The 26,297-nt window shown below is 43.4% G+C and overlaps 1 protein-coding gene across 1 annotated transcript in view; it reads left to right on the forward strand.

Moving 5' to 3' along the window:
• The window catches only part of LOC146863549 (extracellular calcium-sensing receptor-like), a 241,369-nt gene extending 221,080 nt beyond the window's left edge, over nt 1–20,289 (forward strand). The window contains exon 3 of the mRNA XM_085643186.1: nt 19,384–20,289. Coding sequence (XP_085499312.1) covers nt 19,384–20,289 — 906 coding nt within the window. The remainder of the gene's footprint in view (nt 1–19,383) is intronic.
• The last annotated feature ends 6,008 nt before the right edge of the window (nt 20,290–26,297 follow it).

The following is a 26,297-nucleotide window of genomic DNA, read 5'->3' on the forward strand; positions in this document are numbered from 1 at the left end:
TCTTGGGAGCGCTTCTTGCCTCCCGGTTACGGGCGCATTGTGCCCGCAAACCTTACGGTGGAGTGGGAGATGGGGAGTGAGGACACGCGCGCTCTGCACGCACAGTCCTCTTTCTGGCTTGTGTTTCAGCCGTTCCGCGCATGCGCGGTGGCCATCTTTGCATACCGGCTTTTTTCCTCAGCAAATACCCTGTATTTCTGGGGCGCAGGAGCAGCGCTTTCCATTGCTCTATACCCACAACCTTGCCAGCCTCCTCAGCGACGTCCAGGTCTTCTATAGGGCTTGGGCTGTATAATTGGCATAGGCTCTGCCTAGAGTGGCATAGATAGGCAAAGCCCTCCCTCCACATTTAAATATTTACATATTTATGCACTTTGGGATTTCTACATTCCTGTGTTGCTTGGCTTGCCTGGGGTTAGCCACTCCCCTGATTGGTCACTGTCATTACTCTTACAGTTCTTTACACCTCTGACAGTGCATATTAACTCCCTCATTTCCTCCTGTGGGTATATTTTGTCACTTCTTAGTGCCTACCATGTCTGAATATTATTATGATGCGGCAGACTATTTTGAGGAGGTTCCTCTGGGTCATTGGAGCAAGAGCTCGTCGAAGCTCTAGATGTGGGAGTTCAGCACTCCGTTAATAAAGCTATGGTCAGGGCTATTGAACACTTGAAGCGCCATTTATGTAATTATGCCTTGCAGCAAGGCTGGCTTCCTGACTCAATGTCCCGGTCTTCATCTGGTGTTAAGCGTTCAAAAAACCCACACTCTTCAGATTTTGCGAAGCTCGCAAAAACCTTGACGTCAGATCATTCTTATGGATCTATGTCCAAAGACACTCCTTCTAGCTCACCTCCCAGAGATGATGGAAATACCTCCTCTGGTACGACGTCTGAGTCGGAGGCTTCTCCTCCTCCCGTAAAGAAATCACGCAAAGAGCGGTTTGTGGACGCTCCTCGCATCCTACTTTATTGACCTTTGAGCCTTCTACAATTGTACACCCTAATTCTTTCTCATGGCTCCTACTGAAGTTGCGACCTATGTCCATTCCCACTTACGTCAACCTTATGATAAGGATGTTAGAGCACGTTTGCGTTCAGAATGCCCACGTCCAGATCTCGCGGACAAAGTGGCGGATACTTCGGATGTGGATCTTTCCATGTTCACATATCTTAAGAAATACACGAAGGATCCAAAGAAAGGTCTAGATCGTGCATGGAGGTCCTGCCAGGATAAGTTGCTTGATTTGTCCGGCCCCTAACAAAAATTTTGGATTTGGGTTACAAATCCAAAGCCTCAGGGCAGATTATCAATCCGGATGATTTAATTGGTTGGGCTCAACGTGCCATATGTTTATTAGGCAATGCAAACTGTGCCATGTCCAGTGAGCGCCGCCGCTCTACTCTTTTAAAACTCGATCCAAAGTTGGCAGAGTTGTCTTCTTGTGAGTCCGGCCCTTTGGCTCAGGGTCTCCTCTTTGGTCAACCTTTTTTGAAGGAATTAACTAAGTTTGTCGCAACCTTCAGTGGCTATGATAAAGCACAGGGTTCCTTAAAGCGGGCTTTTTGCCCGGTTTTTGGACGGGCCGGACGACATAGGGGGCGGTCATTCGGCCGAGGTTACCAAAGAGGCACCCAGCGAGGCTATGATTTCCATCGTGGAAGGTATCAAGAGTCCACTTCTTCTGCCAATTTCTACCCCACATGTGGATCCCGTAACTACAACAAAAAGGGACGCTCTGGAGGCAACCAAGAAGGTCAACGTGACGCCACTTCTTCATGTGAGCTTAATTCCCTTTTCAGAGGTTCAATTGGGGGGCCGTCTCCAGTATTTTCTCCACAAATGGCAAGAGATCTTGCAGGATGCGTGGATCCTGGGTTCAATGCAGGGTTACAAAATAGAGTTTTTTCATTCTCCCTCTCAGACTCTTCCCCCGCGACCGATGATTTTTTCCCATCTGGATCAGGTTTTCATTTCCAGCAAGATAGATTCTCTACTCCAGAAAGGGGCCATAGGGCGGACGGTTCGTCATCCTCAGGGCTTTGTCAGCAACGTCTTCCTATTTCAGAAGAAGGGGGGTGGATCCAGGCTTGTTTTAAATCTCAAGGAGTTCAATGGATGGGTTGTATATCGTCACTTCAAGATGGAGGGGATCCATCTTCTTCGCGATCTTCTTCAGGAAGGGAACTGGATGGTCCGCCTAGATCTGAAAGATACTTATCTGTCGGTGCCCATTTATGGACCTCATCATCATTTTCTTCAATTCCAATGGCAGGGAATGTGGTACGAGTACAAAGTCCTTCCTTTCGACCTCTCGTCAGCACCTTGGTGCTTCACAAAGCTTATGAGGCCTGTGGTCGAGCTTCTTCGTGCCAGAGGCGTTCGCCTTATCATTTATCTAGACGACATTCTCATCATGGGTCAGTGTCCTCGTCTTGTTTTGCAGCATCTTGCCTGGACCACGGATCTATTACAGAATCTGAGATTCTTGGTCAACCCTCAAAAATCAGTGTTGATTCCCTCTCAGTCGGTGGAGTTTCTGGGCTTCCTAGTCAACTCCCTCACTTATCAACTCCTCTTACCCCAGCAGAAGATCAGATCGATCAAGAGCGAGTTGAGGTTTATTTTGAACAAGCAGACTGTGTCCTTGAGGTCTGTAGCCCGGGTCGGGTTGTTAGCTTCTTCTATACAAGCGATATTCCCGGGTCCCCTTCATTACTGAGCGCTTCAACGGCTCAAAATACGCCATCTCCAGAAAGGCCTCAGGTATTCCGATCAGATTCCTCTTTCAGAGGAGGCAAGGTGGGAGATGTGGTGGCTGGAACATATGGAGTCGTGGAACGGTCGAGCCCTATTCGGCACCACCCTGGAGGTAGTGATCGAATCCGATGCCAGTCGGTGGGGTTGGGGAGCCCGATTCGGTCAAGTGTCCACTGGCGGCCGTTGGTCTCCAGAGGAATTGAATCTCCACATCAATTGCCTGGAGCTTCTGGCGCGCTCCTTTGCGATTCGTTGCCTCTCGCCCCATCAGACAAATTGTTGCATCCTTCTCTGCATGGACAACGTGTCGGCGGTTCGGTATGTCAACAAGTTGGGCGGGACTCGGTCCCGATTTCTAGCAGAGATTGCCAAAGACTTTTGGCACTTTTTCCTTCAGAACAGTCTGTTTGTAGTGGCGGAGTATCTTCCAGGGTGCAGCAACCAAGTTGCAGATTGGAATTCCAGACATCTCCGAGATTTCAGCGATTGGCGGGTTCACCCTCGAAAGTTCCGATTGTTGAACAAGATGTGGGGCCCTTGTCGGATCGATCTGTTTGCCTCCAGACTCAACAAACAAATTCCGGAGTTCTTCAGCTGGCATCCGGATCCGGAGGCTCTAGCCACGGATGCTTTTCTGCAACTGTGGCCTCCAGCGCTTTGTTATGCGTTCCCTCCGTTTGTAATGATTCCAAGGGTCCTGGCCCGAACCAAATGTCATCGCTCGGAATTGATTCTGATCACTCCTCTATGGAGGGCTCAAGCGTGGTTCCCAGTACTTCTGGAAATGTTATGTGTGGTTCCGGTTCTTCTTCCCCAGCGGTGGAATCTGTTGTTAGACCCCCTCCAATCTCCACATCCGTTGATAACATCAGGTGAACTCCGGCTGGTCGCTTGGAGAATTTCGGGGATCGTTGGAAAGTCCCAGGCCTTTCGAGAGACGCTACCAGATTTATCAGTGAGGCTTGGTCGCCCAACACACACAAACGTTATGCTGCAGCATAGAAACAATGGTGTGATTGGTGCTCTCCACGGGAGGTGGATCCCGCTGCAGCAGATGTCTCCTTGGTAGTGAACTTTCTAGCGTCCTTAGCCGCTTCAGGCCTTGCTTTTCGCACTGTCATTAATTTTCGGTCAGCCATCTCGGCAGGTCACGTGGCCATCGAGGGCAAACCACTTGGTAACCATCCATTAGTGTGTAAATTACTTAGGGGTATCCGGTTGGTAAAACCACCGTGTTCTAAATATTCGGAGCTTTGGGATGTCTCCATTATCTTACGTTTCTTGGACTCCTGGCCTGTAAATCAAGGTTTGTCTCGTAAACAGCTTTCTGCCAAGCTAGCTATGCTACTTTGTTTAGTATCATGTAAACGAGTGTCTGATATTCGCGCCCTCGATCTAGCGGGTCGCAGATTCTCTCCTGAGGGTTTTACTTTTTTGGTCACCAGACGCACTAAATGTAACACCACTTCTGTCACTTATCCTGCATTTCCTGACAATCCAAAATTGTGTGTGGTACAATGTATCCGGGATTATGAGGTGAGTACTGCAGGTTTTCGTCAAGATATGGCAGGTCAATTGTTGATTGTTCTACAGAAACCTTTTCGTCCAGTGACTCCAGCCACACTGGCACGATGGGTGCTTTGGCTCATGAGCGAAGCTGGTATTGATGTCTCCAAATTTGGTGCTCATTCTGCTCGTGGTGCTATGGCATCCAAGGCCTTTTCTGTGGGAGTCAGTTTATTGGACATTATGAATGCAGCTGATTGGTCCTCTGACTCTACATTTAAAACTTTTTATTATAAACCTATTGTAAATGTTGCATCTGTTGTGGTGGCGCAGCTTTAAACTAGCATAATCGGAGCCTCCGGTCCTGACATAGAATTCAAAATTTGCAAACATTTGTGACAAGAATTTTCAATTCTATCAAGGACACGGAGGTGAGGATTATCCCACCCATAAGAATTGTTTTTATAATGCAATGTATATTTATGCTGATTTTTTCCCTTCCCTATTGCTATATCTCTTCCTGGGAGTGTGGTAGTATGGCTTTATCTTTCTACTTTAGGTTCTGATCTCAAGTGAAGTTTGCTGACTTTTCACCTTTAAAGAAGGTTTTTCGTCGTCTCCCAGGGCATGCTGTTGCATTGAAGCTGACTTCAAGTTTTTCGTTGCTACCGTTGGCCTTTGGATTTCCTTCTGTTGCATGGATTCTTTCCAGTTGTTCTCGGATACCAGACTGTGACTATGTTTTTGACTTACCTGTTTTTCACACAAAGAAAGAGGATGTAGTATTCTCTTATGCTCCTTACATAGGAGTCTACTCTATGGTTGTCATGTGATACCCACTAAGGTTTATGGGTATTGTAGTATGTATTTGTCTTTTTACTTTCTGATTGGCTGCTGAGAATTTTCAGTAAAGAAAATGAGAAGCATAATCCTCGCCTCCGTTTTCTTAATAGAATTGAAAATTCTTGTCACAAATGTTTGCAAATTTTTAATTGTTCTTAAGAACACTCTGGGACATTCTGTCATTGGGCTATACTTGGGCTACATCTGGGTGATATTTGGGCTACATTTGGGCTCTTTTGTCTCTGGTGGCCATTTTGGGAGACTTATTTGTTATAAAGTTTCCTAATTTCCTCATTTACTGCAGTCTCCTCAGTAGGAAATACTTTCAGTTTTTTACTTTGGTTCCATCAAGAAGGCATTCAGATGTGTCATACATTTGCGATAAATTCTGAATGTTAGCACTCTAGTTGCTCATTAGATCACTGTAGTAAAGCTACTGCTCACCAGGGAAGTCTGCTGCTGGTATTGAAAGTGCATGTTTCACTCTGCATGTCAGAATTTTTTTATGAAATAGAAGAGGATTTGAGACGTCAAAATGTGCCCTAATTTTTCTTTCTGCAGCACTAATCACACGTTCTATGGCAAAATGAACCCCCTCATTGTGTTCCTTTTTAAATTAGATGTTACAACTTTATTCCAATCAAGATGGCTTCAGGTGTGCAAAACGTTTGACTGTTAGCGCTCTAGTTGTTCTTTAGAAAACTATGGGAAGCGACAGTAGAACACAAAGGAATCAACTGACTGTCTCTGCCCTTGTTGGATGTACATGTTTTACTGATAATGTCAGACTTCATTCTCACATGACTGAGAATGATAATGTGAATTTACAGAAAATATGCTCTCAGTTTAGCTTATAGATCACCTTCCAAACCTCTGTGGGAAAAGCATGAGAAAATAGTTTTCTCTCAAACATGATTCATGATATCACAGCAGAAGGCTTTTTCACATGGTAAAATCACCTTAGAACACACCACAATTCCTAAAATGAGTATGGTACCATCAACAAATGATTTATAGTGTAACTAAAGTCTTAAAAGCTTCTATTAACCGCAATGCTTTTCAATGAGGTGCTATCATGCATATTGGTCCCAAGATGGCTGCCAACACTTCTTGGATGAAGTGCTGACAGCCAATCAGATCTCACGATGAGATGTGTGGTTAGACGCCGCCCAGATATATATGTGATTTTGATTTTGATTTTCTCAGGAACTACTGGACGGATTTACACCATTTAAGCAAAAGGCACGACTCTGAACTAAGGTCTACCTTTCTGCCAAATTTGGTGTAATTCCCTTCAGCAGTTCGGGCTGTAGCTGCGGCTAAAGATCCTATGGGAAACTGCATTGGGAAAACAAGGTTTGGGACCCCCCTTTTTTCTCAGCCCCCGCTACACGAATCATCCCGACACTTTCAGGATAGGAGCAGACTGGAGATGGCCAAAAGTTTTGAAAATTTCGCGAAGATTCATCAACGGGCGCCAAAGTTATTCCAAATAGAATGTTGCGGATTTCCTATGGAAAATAGGTCCTAACTATAACTACCTACTGGCGGCCGCCAGTAGGTAATATATATATATATATATATATATATATATATATATATATACCAAGAGAAATACGGGTCCTTCCGAGATCAGTCCCTTCGCCAGGTGATGCGTCGACCGGCAGAAACCCAAGCCGGTAAATGAGTATCAAAAAGTTCCTTCAAATAACGATGCACACTCAGGAGTCCATTGCATCCACAGGTATTTATTCCAAACAATCGCTACGCGTTTCGACACACAGAGTGTCTTTATCACACGATCTCATTAGGAATTCATGACGTGTATATATTAACAATCAAACAACATAGAAAAGGCACTTCCTGTTAGGTATACATTTTCGCCACAATAATTGGCATCCATCTTGTACTAGTTTTTATATAATGGAATGCTTCCCTGTTTCTTAGGTTCACAAGTATATAGAACGACAATAAATTGGTTTCGGCATTAGTACATCATGTATTGCGTAGTCATACATACTGTGGTCATTTGAAAACTGGTGTTATTAAACATTGCAATAAAACAAGATAATCATATAACAGTGCTATGAGGTTGATTCGATTGCACATTAAACAGAAGTATATGTTGTACTCGCTAACTGCAATTGCAGAAAATTGCAAGTAAACCCACTAGCCGAAAACATCTAAAACCAATACTGACAGCTGTGTGAACACCCCCCCCGTTATAGTTAGTGCAGGCAACTATAACTCACGCGACCGCAATCCTCTGCTGATGACATATGTGTCTTTATGAAAAAAAAATATTTGCAATATATGTATAGCTAAAATTTAATGGAAGAAGACATGGGCAAATAAGTGTCTAAATACAGTATTAGCATCAGCAGAGGATTGCGGTCGCGTGAGTTATAGTTGCCTGCACTAACTATAACGGGGGAATTTCAATGGTTTTTTATCAGTAAAATGTCCAGCTAACTATAGCATGTGTGAAACCTATGGTTTTTTCACTGAATTTGCAAGGTTTTTTAAATGCTAATTCCTAACTATAACGTGTGTGAAACCTATGGTTTTTTCAGTGAATATATATATATATACACACCAAGGTGTATTGAAGAATGAGTGGGTGTATACGTTTATGAATGGATGATTTAGTAGGTGTGTGACTGACTGTATAAGTGAGGGATTAAATGTGTCTTTCTGAATGCATGGGTTATTGACTAAACTGTGTGAATGTCTGTATCAGTCTGTCAGTTGCTGTGTAAATGGCTGCATGGGTTGGTGAGTAGCTACATGAGTGTCTATATGGGTTATTGATTGGTTGAGTTCCTGTATGGGTGCATGAGTGTCTGTGTGGGTGGGTGGGAGGTAAGTGACTCTGTGCATAGATGTGTGAGTGGGGGATTCAGTGGGTCTAGGAGTTCATGAGTGTGTCTGCGAGGAGCGGTATGGATGGGTACGTGTGTGTATGGGTGTGTTAGTGAGTGAATGGATGTCTCAGTGGTACATGTCTTAGTAACTACATATGTGAAAGGCATTATATGTGAGTGTTGGAGTATATAAATGACTATATGTGAGAATGAGTGATTTTGAGAGTGGCTACATGGATGAGTGTGTGCTTGTATCAGTGATTGTACAAGAGAATAAGTATGTGTTAGTATCTGTATGAATAAGTGATGTGGTATTTCTATAATTGTATAGGTGAGAAGTGGGAGTGTGATTGATTCTTTGCATGACTGACTAGGTGTGTGAGTAACTGGATGAGTGGTGGTGTATGAGTGCCTGTATAGGTGTATGAGTGCATATGATGAGTGACTGCATGTATGAGTGACTGTATGAGTGAATGAGTGGATGTGTGTGTAGACTTAGTAATCAGTGAATGGATATGTAGTAACTGGTATTGGTGTGTCTATGGTTTTGAAAATGGTAGTCTGTTTTTTAGAGTGGGTGTATCAAAGGTTATATTGGGTTGTGAGGAGGTGCATTAGATTATCATGTTGATGATTTCAAGTAAGACAAATAGAGTGCGGCGATTACAGGCCACAACCGTTTTTCTGCTGCTTTGTATTATACCTGGTGGGGGCATCTGGAATCAGTCTGGACACCAATCCTACACGTAGATCCTATATAGGTTTTATAGGAACTACACAAAAGCATGTCTCATAATACACATTTGTGTTACAAGGAAAATAACCAGCTCATTGTAATCTGTGGAGGAAGAGATCTACCTCCTGGAGCTGTATGGATGCGCTGTCGGTCTGTCTTTGTAGGCCAGAATCTGGCAGTGGGCGTGTCAGGGAGTGATGGATGCACTCTGAGTGTAGCGTGGTAAATAATTTAAAAATAAAACATGCGGACAAAGGAATATTCCAATACACGGTCCAGCAACCACCACTGCCACACACCAACTACCCAGTGAGTCAGCAGCTGCTGGCAAATTAAGGCAAACTATAATGAATTAGAACAAGCTAAAAAGCATAAACTTAATTTAAAATCAGCGTAGAACACCAACTTAATATGGCAGCCTTGTTGTCAGGAATGCTGAATTTAGGGGCCAGGTACCTTCTGTAATACACGCTCGTGTTACAAGGAAATAACAGGCTAGTTGCAATTAGTGGAGGAAGAGACCTACCTCCTTGAGCTGCGTGGATGCATTGCCATTCTGTCGTTTTAGGCCGTCATCTGGCAATGGGCGTCTTAGGTAGTGATGGATGTGCCTTGAGTGTAGCGCTGTAACTATTTAAGAACAAAACTTGCGTGAAAAGTAAAATTCCAAACCGGGATCCAGCAACCCCCACTGCCGCACACCAACTCCCCAGTGAGTCATTAGCTATTGGTAAATTAGGGCAAACTAAAATACATTTGAGAAATCTAAAAAGTATAAACTTAATTTGAAAACTGCAAACAACACCACCCTAATATGGTGATTGAGTTGGCAGGAATGCTGAATTTGGGAGCCAGGCACCTCCCGTAATACACTCTTGTGTTACAAGGAAAATAACAGGCTAGTTCCAATTAGTGGAGGAAGAGATCTACCTCCTGGATCATTTTGGGACCTCTTTTTTTCTCTATCCCGTTTGACAGATCACCCCAAAACTTTCAACACAGCAGCTGAACCAAAAAGGAGATGTTTTGTGAAAATTTCGTGGAGATTTGTCAAGCCACGCCAAAGTGATCGGCAAAACAAAAAACTCTTTTCCTAATCATGCCTTGGTCCTAACCATAACTACCTTCTGGTGAAATAAACACGCACATACGTTACAGATACTAGTATCAGTATCTAGTATTTTCCTTTAATTACAATTTTAAAAAACATGAATTGTGCAGCAAAAATTGGCCTATGCGTTTCGACCGGAGCCTAATACTGGCTATACATTTGCATTCTACTTACATGTTCTCTGTAAAGATATGCTTGGTAAAGGTATATGTGTGGCAAAATATTGGTTGGTAAAGTCAGTTGCTTTAAAGGATGTGTGGTGAAGGTAAAACATGCTAAAGACCGCATTGTAAATGTTGTTTCCCATGTATGTATGTTTATATAAGTAAATGTTTCTATTTCATGTGAAATAATAGTGATATTTGTTTAATTAATTTTATATTAATGGTATATAATAAAATATTTACTCCATGGCACATGATTTTCTCTCTTAATCTGAACCCAAACTCACCAAAGGCATGCAAGTTACAGCATCCATTACCCAAAGGCATCTCATCCACACACTGGTCTGTGTCCGCACCATTCCTCACCAAATGCACACAACAGTTATAAGGCCCTTGGTTCACTAGTAATGGTGCTGGCAGTGCAGGTTTATGTAAAAATGCACATGCAAGGCTCTTTTTTCCTGGTGGCTACCAAATACTACATGTCCCGGAATGCACTCTGCTCAGTGTATTTTCTATGCTACAGTGAGCCTTTGGCCTTATAATGACTTCTGCACTTGCACAGATTGGGTACATGAAGACATGGGAGAGCTGATGGTACAGCTCTGTCCTCCCTCACATCAGATACATATTGCAGTTAATGCACTTACCATTTCTCTGCTGCTCATGCTCCTCCAGCTGAGGATGGATGGCTTGCCATTCTGGTCTCAGGATTCTCCTTTACAGTGGCGAGAGGCGGGCCAGTGCACATGGTGCTGGAAGGACTGACCCTATATTTTCTGAGCCTTCAAACTGGACCAGCATTTTAGATCCTCCCAGCGCTTATGTCATGCCCTGCCCTACTGGTCATACACATCCACTGTTCAGCGCTCCACAATGGTGGTCTCGATCCTGGCATTCTCTGCATTACTTAGCTCATCCTTGGGCCCTCGAAACAGCTGAGGGAAGTTTTCTAGTACCCCCTCTGCCAACTAGTCTAATTCCCTTTCAGTGAAAGGGGGTGCCTGCCTTCTCCTCAGGTCCCTCAGCAATGTTGAAAGCAGTTTGGGTGAACAGAGCAGCAGGATGGCAGAAGATCTGATCTGGTGCAGAGGATGACTCAGAATGAACGGAAAATGGCTGCCAGCAGCTTGCTGTGATGCATTTCCAGCCTAACATTTCCTGTAGCAAAATCGTGGGTCCGGCCTGATTTGAGAGTCTCCAGCCTGAGATCGTACTCTCTGCATGTGGAGCGTAGACTCCGCATGTGGAGCAGAGATTTTACAAAAAAGAACCTTAGGAACGGGAAACAAATTGTAGAGCAGACAATGTACCCAAGTTTGGACAGGGAAAGGGGTGTGGCCAGACACAACATCACATCACAGGAAACTTTGCTTCTTTGCATCATGGTACATGCAGTCCGCAATTTGCGCTCCCCTCAGTGTTGACTGTAGTGCTATACCAAAGTCAGGGGAAGTAGTGCTGTGTATCCCCAGACACATAGGGCCTGATTATCAAACTGCCTCATGACTTATAGTGGAGTCCCCTCAGTTGTGCAGGGAGTTGTTGCACTTGAGGGAAAATCCTTCACAATGCAAGAGTGAAATCCCTTTGTGAATCAGGCCCCCATTGTCAAAAGGTCCTGGGAGGTCTCACATGAGCACATTTAATCCTCGGAGGCAATGAATTGCTTAGAGACATTGTCAACACTAATTGCTGACATCTGCACATGACACATTGCATGGCCAATCTGTTGACTCCTGTCAACAGCTGATATTTACATACATATAGCGTGGCTTGCAAAGTAGTCTCATGATGAAATTTTTGGACAGAGTGTTAAATATCGATTATCATCATTGACAACACACTGCAGACCACATGCTGTCCGTAACACAACAGATTGCTCAGGTAAAATAAGTGGTAACCAGCTGATCACAGACTCACATACCCTGCCTTCTGTTCTGTGCAATTGCCCGGATGCCCGGATTCAGACATAGGTGAGGGTTTAGAGGGATGTGTGAGCCATTACTTAAAGCTATGTTGTGGAAGACACAACAGGCTACTATGATCTTGCACACAACTTCAGGGGAGTACAGCAGCATCCCCCCTACAGTCAAGACATCTGAATCACAACTTCAGGAGACCAAAAGTGAGCTCTATGATGGCTCCAGTACGTATGTGTGCTATTGTACCTGCACAGAGGTAGAGTGGCTGCATGTTTGTATGGTGTCAGAGTTGAGAGTAGAGTGCATACCAAGCATCACCTGAGGAGGGAAGGAGGGAAATTAGGGAACTTGGTTACATGTCCTTCTCGCATCTGTACAGTACATGATCTCTTCTTTGGTACATGCAGTGTCTGTTGATACAGTGTATGTGACATGACGAACATTGTTGTAGAATGGTTGTTTATGTGAGATAACATGTATACATTACAGTTAAACATTTCACATAAGTTTTGTCATTGATACTTACTCAGTAGCCACATGTTTCGAAATTCTCTTGTTGCCATCTGTCAGACAAGGGTGGGTGCGGGGAGCTGGGAATACTTGGCTTGGGACTTACTTGTTGTTCTTGTCTGGATAAATCAATTTCTTAGGCAGCAGCGTGTGTCAGCTGCAGTGAGGCCTCCCAAGTAGGCTCCGGGTGCAATGACACCGAGCGCCTGCAGGATGCTCTGTTTTATCTCATGTTTCCCGCCTTTCTGATCTGGAAACCGGCAGGATTTCCAATGGAAAGCCGTGCCACCGATCCATCTGGCACTCGGTTTCCATTAAGCAATGGAAACAGAAGAGATACTGTCTGGGATGGGGTCTGATGATTGTTGCTCAAACCGTGTGATTTGTGCGTGCTGTTCTCATAAAGTTATATTACTGATATTAAAATTTTTGAAACATCATATTGAACATTAATGTGTAGAAAACGGCACTTGCCCGATATTTGCATCTACAATTATTACATTCAACCAAGTTAAATAAAGCATATAGTATACATTCTATTGAGAAAGATTCTGTTATACATTAAGCTTGTTCTTTAAACATAATTATGATATCACCAACGCACGGGCACAATGAACTGTAATTTGGCTGCGCTAGACATACTATATGGATGTGCAATGGACAGTATTATTCAATAATAGTGTGTGGCACATTTACTTTGCAAGCGGAAGGGGTCTATAGCTGAAAGTGTACGCTATTGGCAATAATTTATTTTAGGGGTGTTTGTCAATGTAGTGTTAAGGCCTTTTTCTATGGCGTTGACTCTGTCTATCCAACGGCATTCGATGCGTTGGAGTATGTTAGTGATGTCGCCTCCCCTTTCTGGTAGGGTTGCAATGTCAATAAACTTGCCACTTGACATCATCTGCCGTGTGGTTTTTCTCATTATAGTGTGATACTAAGGGAGCATTGGGTACGGATCTGCGCAGATCCGTACCCAATGCTCCCTTAGTATCACACTAACATACTCCAACGCATCGAATACCGTTGGATAGACAGAGTCAACTCCATAGACAAAATTGTCGATACATCAGGGGAGGCATCTAAGGCCTCAGGGTCTACTATGGGAATCCTCGACCCCTTTGGGGAATATATGTTTGACCCACTTCTTATTAAACACCCCCTCTCCCCTGAGTGGGTCCCTTCTTAACACATAGGGGAATACCTTTCATTTTGGCTCCGCAAGGAGATACCTAAAGAAGTCAGATCACAACTTAGGTCTGAATGCCCTCGCCCCTCCATCCCCGACAAGGTAGCTATGACCCCTGATTTGGATAGGAAGGTGGTGGCATTCATTGCCAAGACAGGGAGAGACCCGAGAAAAGGCCTCAACAAAGGATTGAAGTCCTGTCAGGATAGACTACTAGATATTACGGGTCCCCTGACCAAGATATTCGAACTGGCCGAAACAGCCTATCTTAATAGCACTGCAGTAGACCCTAAAGAACTGTGCCAATGGGCACAAAGAGCAATCTGCCTTCTGGGCAACGCAAACACCGCACTCTCAAATGAGAGACGGAAAAGTGTGCTGCTAAAGATTGACCCAAAGCTCGTCGAGCTGGCTAACAAAGAAGGGGGACCGACCTCCTAAGGACTTCTCTTTGGAGAAGAATTTATCAAAGAAATGGCCAAATATGCTGGAGTATTTAATTCTATCCAAAAGTCTCAAAAAGACATTAAAAACGTTTTCAACACTAGAGTTTTTAACAGGGCCGGGAGAATGCGGGGTCGATTCCCCGGCCGAGGAAACTTCTCATCAAGACCCTTTGTGGGACGTGGAGGAAGATTTCCCCATTCCGGCTTGGCAACCCAATCCTCCTTTTATCCCCAGAGACAAAGATTCCGTTCAAGAGGCTTCAGGGGTGATAGAAAACAAAGAGGCTTTTCAACAGGTAAGTCTAATCAAAGACCATTTAGATACCCCTATAAAGGTGGGAGGGAGACTAGCCCAATTTGTGGGAATGGAAAATGGTGACCCAGGATCCATGGGTGTTAGATACAGTCAAGGGTTACAAAATAGAGTTCATAGATTTACCTATTCAGGAGAGACTTCCCCGAGAAATTCAATTTTCAAAAAAAGACTCAGTTCTAGTATCTCAATAGGTAAAGGACCTCTTCACCAAAGGCACCATCTGAGAAGGGAAAGAGATTGGCTTTATCAGCAATGTCTTTCTAGTATAGAAGAAGGACAAAAAAATGAGACCCGTGATAAACCTAAAAGATCTAAATCAATGGGTGGTTTACCGCCACTTCAAAATGGAAGGGATCTACCTCCTCAGGGATATCCTAAGGAAAGGAGACTGGCTCACTCGTCTAGACCTAAAGGACGCTTACCTAACCATCTCCATATGGCCCCCACACCAAAAATTCCTCCAATTTTTTTGGGAAGGCAAACTTTGGCAGTTTTCAAGCCTCCCCTTCGGTCTATCTTCAGCCCCTTGGTGCTTCACCAAAACCCTACGCCCAGTAGCGGCCTGGCTGAGAAGCAAGGGAATAAGACTAATTTTATATCTGGACGACATTTTAATAATGGCTCAGTCCAAAGAAGTAGCCTATCAACACACAGATCTGACTATAAAAGTTTTAGAACATTTGGGCTTTGTGATAAACATAAAAAAATCAGCAACAACTCCAACCCAAAATACACAGTTCCTGGGTTTTACGGTAGATACAGTTCAAGTAAACTTAAAACTCCCCGGGGAAAAACTCAGAAAACTCAGGAAAGAGCTAAGGAAAATTCTAAGAAACAAATTCTTCCCTCTAAGGTCTTTAGCCAGAATACTGGGCCTCCTGTCCGCAACTATCCAGGCCATATATCCAGGGCCTCTATATTACCGCGCCCTTCAGAGACTCAAGGCAAAAGCCCTGAGAAACAATCCCTCCTACTCTCAGATCGTGTACCTGGACTCAGATTCCAGGAAGGAGATTCTCTGGTGGTTGAGGAATGCAGAAGCCTGGAACGGCAGAGCCATCTTTGGGAAAAACCGGACCTCATAATAGATTCGGATACGAGCCTAGAGGGATGGGGTGCCACGTGCGGCGACTCGTCAACAGGGGGTCTTTGGACTTCTCAAGAGAAAGAATTACATATCAATTGCCTAGAACTACTGGCAGGATCTTTTGCAATCCGGAGCTTTACCAAAGACATGATCAAATGTTCAGTCATGCTCCGCATGTACAACGTTTCCGCTGTGAGATACGTGAACAAGATAGGGGGTCCTCACTCCAAAGGTCTTTCGGACCTGGCCAAGAATTTCTGGGCCTATTGTCTCAACAAAGGCAACTCTGTCATTGCGGAACACATTCCGGGCCTGAACAACGGGGTAGCAGACTGGTTCTCCAGGAATTTCAAAGATTTGAGCAATTGGAAACTGGACAGACAGATTTTCCTGTCTATTCAATCCTTATGGGGACCATTTGGAATAGATCTGTTTGCAGACAGACTCAACACTCAACTACCAAATTTCTTCAGCTGGAGGCCGGACACTCAGGCCTTGGCAGTAGATGCCTTCCTTCAGAACGGGCTTGGCATAAACCCTTATGCCTTCCCTCCTTTTGCCTTGCTCCCACGTCTCCTTCAAGCTCGGTGAAACATGGATTCACTGGTAGTAATAACTCCCCTTTGGAGATCCCAGGCTTGGTTTCCAATTATGATGGAAATGAGCGTAGACTTTCCGATCCTCATCCCTACCTTCGGGACCGTAATCACAGGCCCTCACGGGGAACGACACCCCCTTGTGACTCAGGGCCTCCTATCATTGATGGCTTGGAGGATTTCAGGAGACAATTGCGCCTCCCAGGACTTTCGGAAAATGCTTTCAGACTCATATCAGAATCTTGGGCTCCTGGGTGTCAGGTACCTTAGCAGATCTTGCCGATTCCACAGGAGCAGATGCTTGATCTCCACTCCACCACTCCGCTACTGCGAGCCAGGCTCACAAGCAGCAAAGCGGGGGAAAGGGGAATTGGACAGAAAAGAGAGACAACACTGCGTCTTCTTCTTGGACTGGATTCGTAAACTTCTTCCTCACGATTCCTGCAATGAGAGTTATTCAGAAACAATCCTACACTTGACTACACTAAAAGGGGTATGGTACTTATTCACACACTATACCTGTCCTGACACAGTGGGTAGCTGCTCTCTGACTCATTGGGCTGTTGCCTTTTAAGGAGTTGAGGGGTTGATCTGTTGACATGTAATGACTCCTGCAAAATGAAGAACATGTAAACCTTGTTACCTTTTCCCTCACTCCCAACCCTTCACCTTGTCTACCGTTACCTGTCTAGCCCCCTCAGTAGTGTCTTGTCCTTTCATAGGTTTGTGAATATTCTCTTACTTGGTTGACTTCTCTCCGTCTCATTGGATTCTGAGTGTGCAGATGAGCTCGTTGTCTACTGCCTATTTCTATATATATATATATATATACAAATACCAATGCGTTTGCTTGGGTTGAAATTAAAGTCTTTCTCAAGAAAAAGAAACTCTTCTGTCTTCTTCTCTCACTTGTAGCTGAATTTCAGACTTGCGGCTGATACTGCTATTGAAGCGAAATCATATTGTTCTGTGAACTCTCTCTCTCTATTCACGATGCTCTCTCTCTCTCTCTCTCAAGCTAAAGTCTGTGAGTTCTTTAGTCTCTTTACAACTGTTACTGGTAACCCTCCATGAAGCGCTGGCAAATCCACGAAAATTAGAAGAAAATGGGACTTACTTTACTTCTGCAAGTTCACAGGACAGCCTCTACCTTACTCGCAGTAGATGCGCTGAAAGTCTTCGTTGAATTCGGAATGCTTGCCAATCTCCAGAAGTCTCTGCAAGCCTTGTCTTCTACAAGGAGCTGGAATACACCACTAGGAAATCGCCTGACTCGAAATTGCATGCGGGACAATGGTAACGGAACACGAAAAGACTACTCTATCTTCAGGGAGTGTCTTTGACTGGAATTCTTCGACGAGAAGCGCGGAGCTCAGGAGAACGCCGCCTTCACAGAGATTCCGACGGTTGAAGTGCGCCACGCTCTGGAAGCGCGCGCGCCTCATCAACCAGAAAAGCTGTACCGCTGCCAGCGCAAGTCAGGGAAACCAATTGCTAACCTGCCAGCGGCCATCTTGGGGGGGAAAGGGGAAACAGAACTACACTCTCAAGGAACGTAGGAAAGCGGAGAGTGATCTGACTGAAACACTTCTTCGCCTACCCACCAAGCGCATAAACTGGCTCCTGGGTAGTATGCTCAGCTTTGGGAACCTAACCTTCCCTACCCCAGACCTGACACTGGGACAAGGAAAGCTTATAGACTGGCTTGGCGTAAATGGGTTTGTTGGTGCGTTAGATGGAATCACGATCCCATTTCAGCCGGTGTAATTCAAGTTATTAATTTCTTGTCCGAAATTTTCGCTTCAGGCCTGGCTTATCGAACTGATAATGTCTATAGATCGGCCATTGCAACGGGTCACTGCCTAGTAGACGGTACCTCGGTAGGCCAGAACTTGCTAACAAAAAAGCTTATGCGTAGTATGCATGTTTTAAACCCACCTTTACCAAAATATTCCGCCTTATGGGACGTCAGGGATGTTCTTAGATTAATTACCAGTTGGGGTGAGAATTCTTCCCTCTCTTTAAAAATACTCTCCTATAAACTGACTGTTTTATTGTGCCTTGTCTCCTTCAGGCGAACTTCGGATGTTAAAGCCTTAGACATCTCTAGTAGGGCTTTCCAACCTCAGGGAGTTTGTTTTTTCCTCAAAAAAAGGACTAAAACTATGTCTAATTCTATCTTCTATCCCTCTTTTCCTCAGAATTAAAGGTTGTGTGTCATTAAGTGTTTGTTGGAATATGAAAAAAGAACTTTTGGTTTGAGAAATTCAGTTGATCAGTTACTGATATCTCACAGATTCCCTCATAGTGAAGGATGTCATGAAAGAAGCTGGAATTGATACTTCCATTTTTGGTGCTCATTCTCTTAGAGGAGCTTCTACTTCAAAAGCCTTTGTTTTGGGTGGTGGCCTTCAAGATATCCTTAGGGCCGCAGACTGGTCAAATGTATGCATTTTCAAAAGCTGTTATTTTAAAACTGTATCAAATGGTATCGATAATGTGTTGAACACACTTTGAACTTGCATAATGTTGGCCTCCGTGTCATGCCATAAAATTTAGATTTTTCACAGCCTGGTGGGCAGAAGATCTGGATTTTATTAAAGACACGGAGGCCAAGATTATCCCTCCACATTTAAACCCACCCTGGTATTTTAATTTTCTTCTCTTTTCTTACAGATTAAATGGTTTCTGAGTCCTTTCTGATGTCTTCTCTAAGAAAGTTGTTTGAAAAAGGATTTTATAGTTATCTTGTTCGCTGCACAAAGAAGGGAGATGACTACGTGCACATGGACTATATACTATTTTGGAATGTTTATGAAGTTCTAGATCTCTTCATTGTTGCTGCTGTGAGGTGCGCAATAAAGGAGATTTGCATAATCTTGGCCTCCGTGTCTTTAATAAAATCCAGATTTTCTGCCCCCCAGGCTGTGAAAAATCTAAATTTTTCACTCACTTTCAGGGTTTCATCGGTTTGAGAGGCATATTTTTCAAATCGACACGCACTCACATCTCCATGAGACTGTCCATGTTCAGCAGAGTTTCACAAGGCACCATAGAAGTCCAAGGCCAATCAGAACACGAGGGCCGAGGCTGGCTCGATGACGTAGGTGGTGCTGCGTTGTACAAACTGTTAAACATCTTATGACATTGTAATAGTGTTTCTTTGGCAAGGTCTGTTGTGGTTTTTAATGAGAGCTGCAATCGCCTCAAACTCATGATGTATTTGCTGGTGCTTTTAGAGTTGAATATTTGTGGTATTCGCTGCCTCTTGCTTAGGATGTTGCCAGATTTTATTTAATGTTTGTTTCATTCCTTTCTTCCTTGCAGATCGGCGACGGCGCTCAGACCCCTGTACTCAGTGACAAAACAAGATTCCCAACCTTTTACCGGTCAACCCCAAACGAGCTCTCCGTCTACACTGGAATTGCTCAGTTGTTAGAATATTTTGGGTGGATGTGGGTGGGTCTTCTGACAACGGATGATGACGGTGGGGAGAGAGCGCTGCGAGAACTGCGGGCGGTGGTTGGCCAGGCTGGAGGCTGCATCGAGTTCTCCTATATGATTCCTGCTACTTTTTCTTTCCTTGACCCGGACACCATGTCTTCTGCCATGGAGACCATCAGGACATGCACCGCCCAGGTGGTCATTCTCTGCAGCAGCCCAGCGTCCATTCTGAGTTATTTTTTGCACGAAGAATGGGAACATCTGCCTCGGAAAGTCTGGATTCTCTCAGCGTCTAGCTGTAACATTTTAGGCTCCAATCAAATTGTCACAATATTCAATGGAAGTCTAGCATTTTGTATCCATAGTGGAGAAATGATTGGATTTCAAGACTTTCTCCTTGACGTGACTCCGTCAAAGTTTCCAGATCTCCCAGCTCTGCAGCTTGTATGGGAGTCGGATTTCAGGTGTCAGTTAAAGGATGGAACCGATGGGAATGAGACAGACAGTGAATCTGGTTTTTATTGCTCAGGAAACAAGACGTTTGAGATGTTGAGTGAATATCAGCGCTTGAACTACAGAGAGGCATACAGTGTTTATAAGGCCATCTACACAATGGCGCATGCTTTGCATGGCAGGTATTCATCTGATCCTGGGCCAGGAGCTGAGCGCACTGGTTGGAGCTCAAGGAGGGAACCATGGAAGGTAATCATGGATCCCCGTCAAAAGGGAAATTTGTCACATTTACAATTAAAAAAGAAAACTGGTATCTGCAATGACCAGGTTATCTGAGGATGGTGTAGATTGCAGATCCCAGAGGTTGAGCTGAGGACAAAACATTATATATATAAAGCATCTTTATTCGATTCACAGAATCTTCAAAGCATCAATAAATACAAAAACATGAAAAAGAAAAGGAAGACATTGACCCTCGCCTTAACAATTCACAATACAGTGGATAACACCCAATTCTATCAATAGTAGCAACATAATTAATTCCGTAAAACTCAAAGTGCATACTGGGAAATATTTTAGAATTAGAGATACTCGTGTGGATTACTCCACAATGCTTCAAAACTAAATTTTACAATTAACAAAAATCTAGTTATTTCCATAAAGTGCAAAATGCAGGGTATTATACCTTTTGCATGAGATAGTGAAAGCATTTTTCATCTAAAGTGTAATTATATGCTGTCATCGACTATCAACAAATCAGCATTTTCAATTTCATGTAGGTCTCATACAATTAAAACATATTATTAAAATTGAAGCCCTTTCTTCATCCTTATAAAATTTACAGCCAATAAGAATCTACTAATACAAAATACAATAAGCTTGGAACTGTCAGTTTTTAGAATGCGCAACATTTCATTAAATTTCATAATGCATAATTTCCTGCCCAAAGGTTTTATCCATTTATTTCTGTGGTATCTATATGCAGGGCAGAAAAATAAAACATGTGCAATATCCTCATTACTTCCTGTATGGCACTGGGTACACCTACTATCATTTTCCCCTTTCTGCGTTGTCCCCCACTTGGATGTAAAAGACTTAATCTGAAGAGTGCCGTACCTAAATTTTAGATACAGTACCTTAGCAAGTAGGGGTTCAATCTCGTCTAAGAATTGTTCGAAATAGGGGGTTATTTTAAACATTAAATATTGGGTAGTAAGTGTGCCGACTCCACAATTTAAAGTGACGTTGTGCCTAAAAAAATTCCAGTAGATGGTCTTGATTTCCTGCTTTGAGTCGGGGGTCAGCGTACTCGGCTGTTCCCAAAACCTGCTCAGGCCCAGATCCAAAAGCCATTTACGGATATGAACCAACCACGGGAAAGTGACATGAGTGTCAAGGGCCAATAGTTCACTCAATGCTTGTCTATAGATATAAAGTTCCTCAGTGGTCCATATTCTTATCCAGTATGACACTGTCATCCAAACAGCCCTTTGTCCAATTCATTTTATGCCCAAATCAAGCATTAGGGGGATCACGGGTGTATTTTGGGGAAGGGCAACTAACTTTCTGAAAATCTTGTTTTCCCCCGCAATTAGGTTTAAAAGAGATTCCCCCCCTCCACAGCTCTGAGCCTTATAGGGCGGCGGTTTGGGTCCTGGACTTGTAAACTTCTAGGGCTGGAGTGATGGCCTTTGTCGTGGTTGCAAAAAGTTTCTTTATGACTGGTGCAGAGTTTTGTATTAAAACTGATCTTGATTTCATTATCTGTGGATTCCAGGAAAGTTTGGAATCGATGGTTACTCCAAGATAAACAAAGTTAGAGACACGCTCTAAAATCGCTCCATCCAACTTTATATCATTCTTAAAACACTTATGGGGCCTTATCGACATGTATTTAGTTTTTACGGGATTATTTTCCAGGCCTTTTTTTTTACAATATTCATGGAGTGAGTTTAGAAGGCATTGCAAGCCCTTTGGCGTTTGCGACAGCAAAAATGTATCATCGGCAAAGGTTAATGCACAAACATGGTTCCCACCCAATTTCGGGGAATCATGATTGGATTTTTGCAGGAACTCAACCATGTTGTTAGCATATAAAAGAAAGAGAGTTGGCGCCAGGACACAACCCTGGCGCACACCTCTCTTGACAGGTAACTCATCTGTGAGTTCTCCCCCTTTGCCCCAGCGCACTCTTGCAAAGTTATTCTCATGGAGCCTGACCAGCTGTACTAGAATGTTTTTTGCTTCCCCCTGCTGTAATAAGATTAGCCATAAAAGATCTCTGGGAAGTGAATCAAATGCAGGCTTTAGGTCAATAAAGGCCACATATAGATGGCCGGATCTTAACTTTGTGTATTTCCAGGCTATAGTTACCAATCTAAACACCTGGTCTATAGTACTTGTCCGTCTTCTAAAACCTGCTTGGCATGAAGAAAGTACATCATTTGCAGTCATCCAATCATTCAGCCTATCTAGAATCTGTTTGGCATAGACCTTTTGCAATATATCTATCAAGCTGATAGGTCTATAGTTAGCGGGATCGTCCCTACTGCCCTTGTTATATATAGGGACAAGCTCCGCTCCCTTCCAAGGTTCGGGGATGGGTTGCCCTCTAGCAATTGCATTGCATAGCAAATTAATGTATGGAGCCCACACCTCAGGCGCGTGTTTAAAAAGATCACCCAGTATCTTGTCAGGGCCAGGTGCTTTTGAAAGCTTGATAGCAGCTAAGGCCAAGATGGTATCATGTATGCTAAAATGTAATGGAGCAATCTCATTTGATGAAATGAGATCTTCAATACTGCATAGGTGGTCTCTGATCATTGGAGCCAAAGGAGCATGTAGATGGGCAAAGTGTCTATGCCAGGAGAAAAAATATTGTTATGCTTCTCTTTGCAGAATGTTACAGTATTACCAGTTCTCTGGAGCCAAGGAAACATAGGAGGATATAAGCAATCTTGTGTCAAATATTCCCAGTTGTACCTACAATTGTGATCTCACTTAATTAGCAGTATCCTTTGAGGTCATCGTGTGTCTGCTCAAGTAAGGATGGCTCCAGAGCCTGAGTCCTCCTAGCTCAGTTATAAAGTAAATTCACTGCAGTGGTGGGCTTGGTTTTACCCTCCATTGTTCATCCAACACAACCCCTTCAGGACAGGATTGATGGTCAAGGCAATTTAAGGATGGCCCAAAGAGTCCCCGCCTCTTGGTTAATAACATTTGACACTTTTGTGCTGAGGTGTGTGGTGGAGTCTTGCTGGAGTTCTTTTGTACTTGTAAACCCAAAGCAGATCCTTGTACAGGAGCAGACAGTCTTCTGCCTGATCTCAAGTGTCCACCACCAGGTCTTTGCATTCTGATGCTCGTCTGGAAGTCCATCACATGCAGACAGCATGTTTACTATTTCACAGACCACATCCCTGGGTGTGACAGGGTGAACCATGGTTGACTTTGAAGGAAGTCCCCCTGGTGCAGCATCTTCATGCTTCCCCCTAGGCTTAGGTCCAGATGGGCAGCAGTGGGTAGGCTACCTTGGGGAACCCAAACCTCAAGAAGATTAAAACATGGCTATACCTCAACTCCCATTGTTTCTACTTTATGTCTTTAAGGTCCATCCACAGTCTTTGCAGCATCTCATGGTTTTCCATCAAGGAATGTTCATTTTTTGTTGTATGCTTCGAGTGTAAAGAATACCTCTTTGACCATTAGTAGGGGTTTGAGAGTGAGTGTAATGCAGATAAACCTTGCGGTCCCTGATAAGAATTCGACTGATCCACAGTGCTGCAGACATCTTTGCATGAATAGAATTGGGGCAATGATGTAATCATTATTACCACACAAATGCAGATTCTGCACATTGAGTGTGACAACAGATATGTGGACAAATGCACAACGTTTTACGGCAACATGGTGTAGAGTTCAAATGGGGGGTGAAAAGGGCCTAACTGAATCATTCCCCGCGAAGAACGGGTTGAAACAGGGATGCCTGCTAGCTCCCTTATTATTCTCTATCTATATTAGTGATCTACCAGGGCGTTTCTCCCGAATCCAAAACGACCCTCCGAAACTGGCACAAGTTGATTTACATTGTTTAATGTATGCCGATGACATAGTTATATTCGATCGTACCCCAATAAGACTGCAAAGAAACCTGAATGAACTAAACCAATATGGTAATGAAAACTTTCTGCTGCCTAATATTACTAAAACAAAAGCTCTTCTTTTCAGTGGCAGAAGGAAATCTTTATCTTTTACGTGGTCATTAGTAAAAGAGTATGTGTGTCTGGGCCGTATTTTCACGAATAACCTACAAGATACAGCCCACCTTCAACATTTAAGTCATAAGGCAGAATCTCATGTAGGGGCTTTACAGAGACTGTATCGTACTACGGGTAATAGACACTTTAAAACTATGTTGGAGGTTTATAGTATGAAAATCCCACCGATTCTATCATATGCTATGGAATTTTCACAAATTAAAACATGGCAAACTATAAAGGTAAATTCCAAGCCCTTCGTTTGGAATTATCTCTAACGGGAATCTTCGCTCAAATAATTTCTAACATCACAAGGTGGGCGTACAATTTATCACACGCAGCACCAGACACTTTAAGGTATCCCTTAAAATCCCTTAAAATTGGAGACTTTTAGAGAGGATCGCTGTATACTTTTAATAGGAATTTGTCAAAGGCTGTTGAGGTCTCTCAATGCACTGTAGCACTTTTACAGGAGTGGTCCCCAGCACATTTGAAGCTTTTTAAAAAAAATCTGACTACTAGAATCAGTTACGAAAATGACAAAGAATATTTCATTCAGCTAAAGCAGTATAAAGCGTTCGCTGAAGGCATAGATCTTAAAACCCATGCGTCCTATCTACAATTTCAATTGGAACATGGGGTAAGACGTTGTATTCTTCTTTTACGTATCGGAATACTCCCATTAGCAACATACCTAGCCAGTTGGGACGGTATAAATAATAATAAAGGCATATGTGAACTGTGTAAAGGAAGACCACAAGATTTATTGCATGTTTTACTAATTTGTCCAAACCCGAGAATGGTAGAGGCTCGACGAAGATTCATAAAACCTATCCAATTAAAGCACAAAGCGACTCTAACTCATGACTCAATTACGTTGTGTAACTCTCCAGCTAAGGCATTAGTCTGTCATAACTTGTTTAAATTTTTTTTAAGTTTCTTGAAATTGTTTTAAAGTAGAGCACATAATCGTAACATTTATACTTAATAGAAGGTTGCACAGGCGGATTTTGAAGCATTTTTATTGTTTTATTTTTATAATGAATTGTTTGAAATTGTATTTTAATAAGGATGAGTTCATGTGTATGTATTTGTTGATCTCAGTAGAGGTCTGAATCAAATACAAATATTGTATTGTACGAAGTTACAAGTACCAGTGGGCATCTCAACTGGAAAACCTGTCCTAGTAACACCCATGGACCGAAGAACACGTTGGTTGAATTCAGCAAAGCCACTGTGGTCTGTTCCATAACATCTTTTGGAAAGGCGTTTAGGGGTAAAGTTAAACCTGTCCCCTGTACTGCTTGCCAGCACTGGCCTTAGAATCACCATTTGAATTCAATGTCAAAAACAAGCGCCGGATAAAAGCTTCACCAGTATCAAGATCTAGAGTATTAGACACCTTGGAGGTGGGTGTCTGATCACTGAAATGTGGGGTGAATATAGGAGGAAGAAAATGCTTACTGGGCTGGATAGGAAATATGCATGGATTTTTGCCATATTTAGAGTTTAGTGGACAGTGTACTCTGGCACAAATCTTAACTTGCTCTGTTTAGAGTCGGGTGGACTCTCATTGTTCCACCAGTGAAGCCTCACCTGATTCAACCAGGAACAACTCCAACAATATCAGGCTGCCTAAGTGCCTAAGTGCCTCAGACCATCAGCCCTGTTCGGAACAGATACCCTGATGCACTTAGTTTCTTTTTCCAGACCTTTAGGGAAAGTAAGGTGGTCCTAAATAGGAACAAGCATTGGTAAATGCAATAGGTTTTGCCTATTGGATTAATAATACGTTTTTTGGCTGTACGGTTTGGCTTGGTGACCAGTTGTGCAAAATAAGTCTTCTTCTCCAGCAGCGTTATGAAGTAAACCATGTAAACACAAAGACGTCCCTCCTGCTTCCTACATCTATGACCCAGTGCTTAAGTGGCAGACAGAGCTCTAGGTCAAAGGTTACTGTTGGCGGAGACAGCAGGGATTCTACTAAAAGAAATCAAGCAGTTCCCGTACCTTTAAATAACCTCTAAATATCTTATAGCTGAGAGTGCACTGGTTTTACAAGTGTCAGCATGCGCAGGGCAGTTAGGT

This window comes from Triturus cristatus, chromosome 2_2 (genome assembly GCF_964204655.1).
Source record: "Triturus cristatus chromosome 2_2, aTriCri1.1, whole genome shotgun sequence".
NCBI classification, from domain to species: domain Eukaryota; kingdom Metazoa; phylum Chordata; class Amphibia; order Caudata; family Salamandridae; genus Triturus; species Triturus cristatus.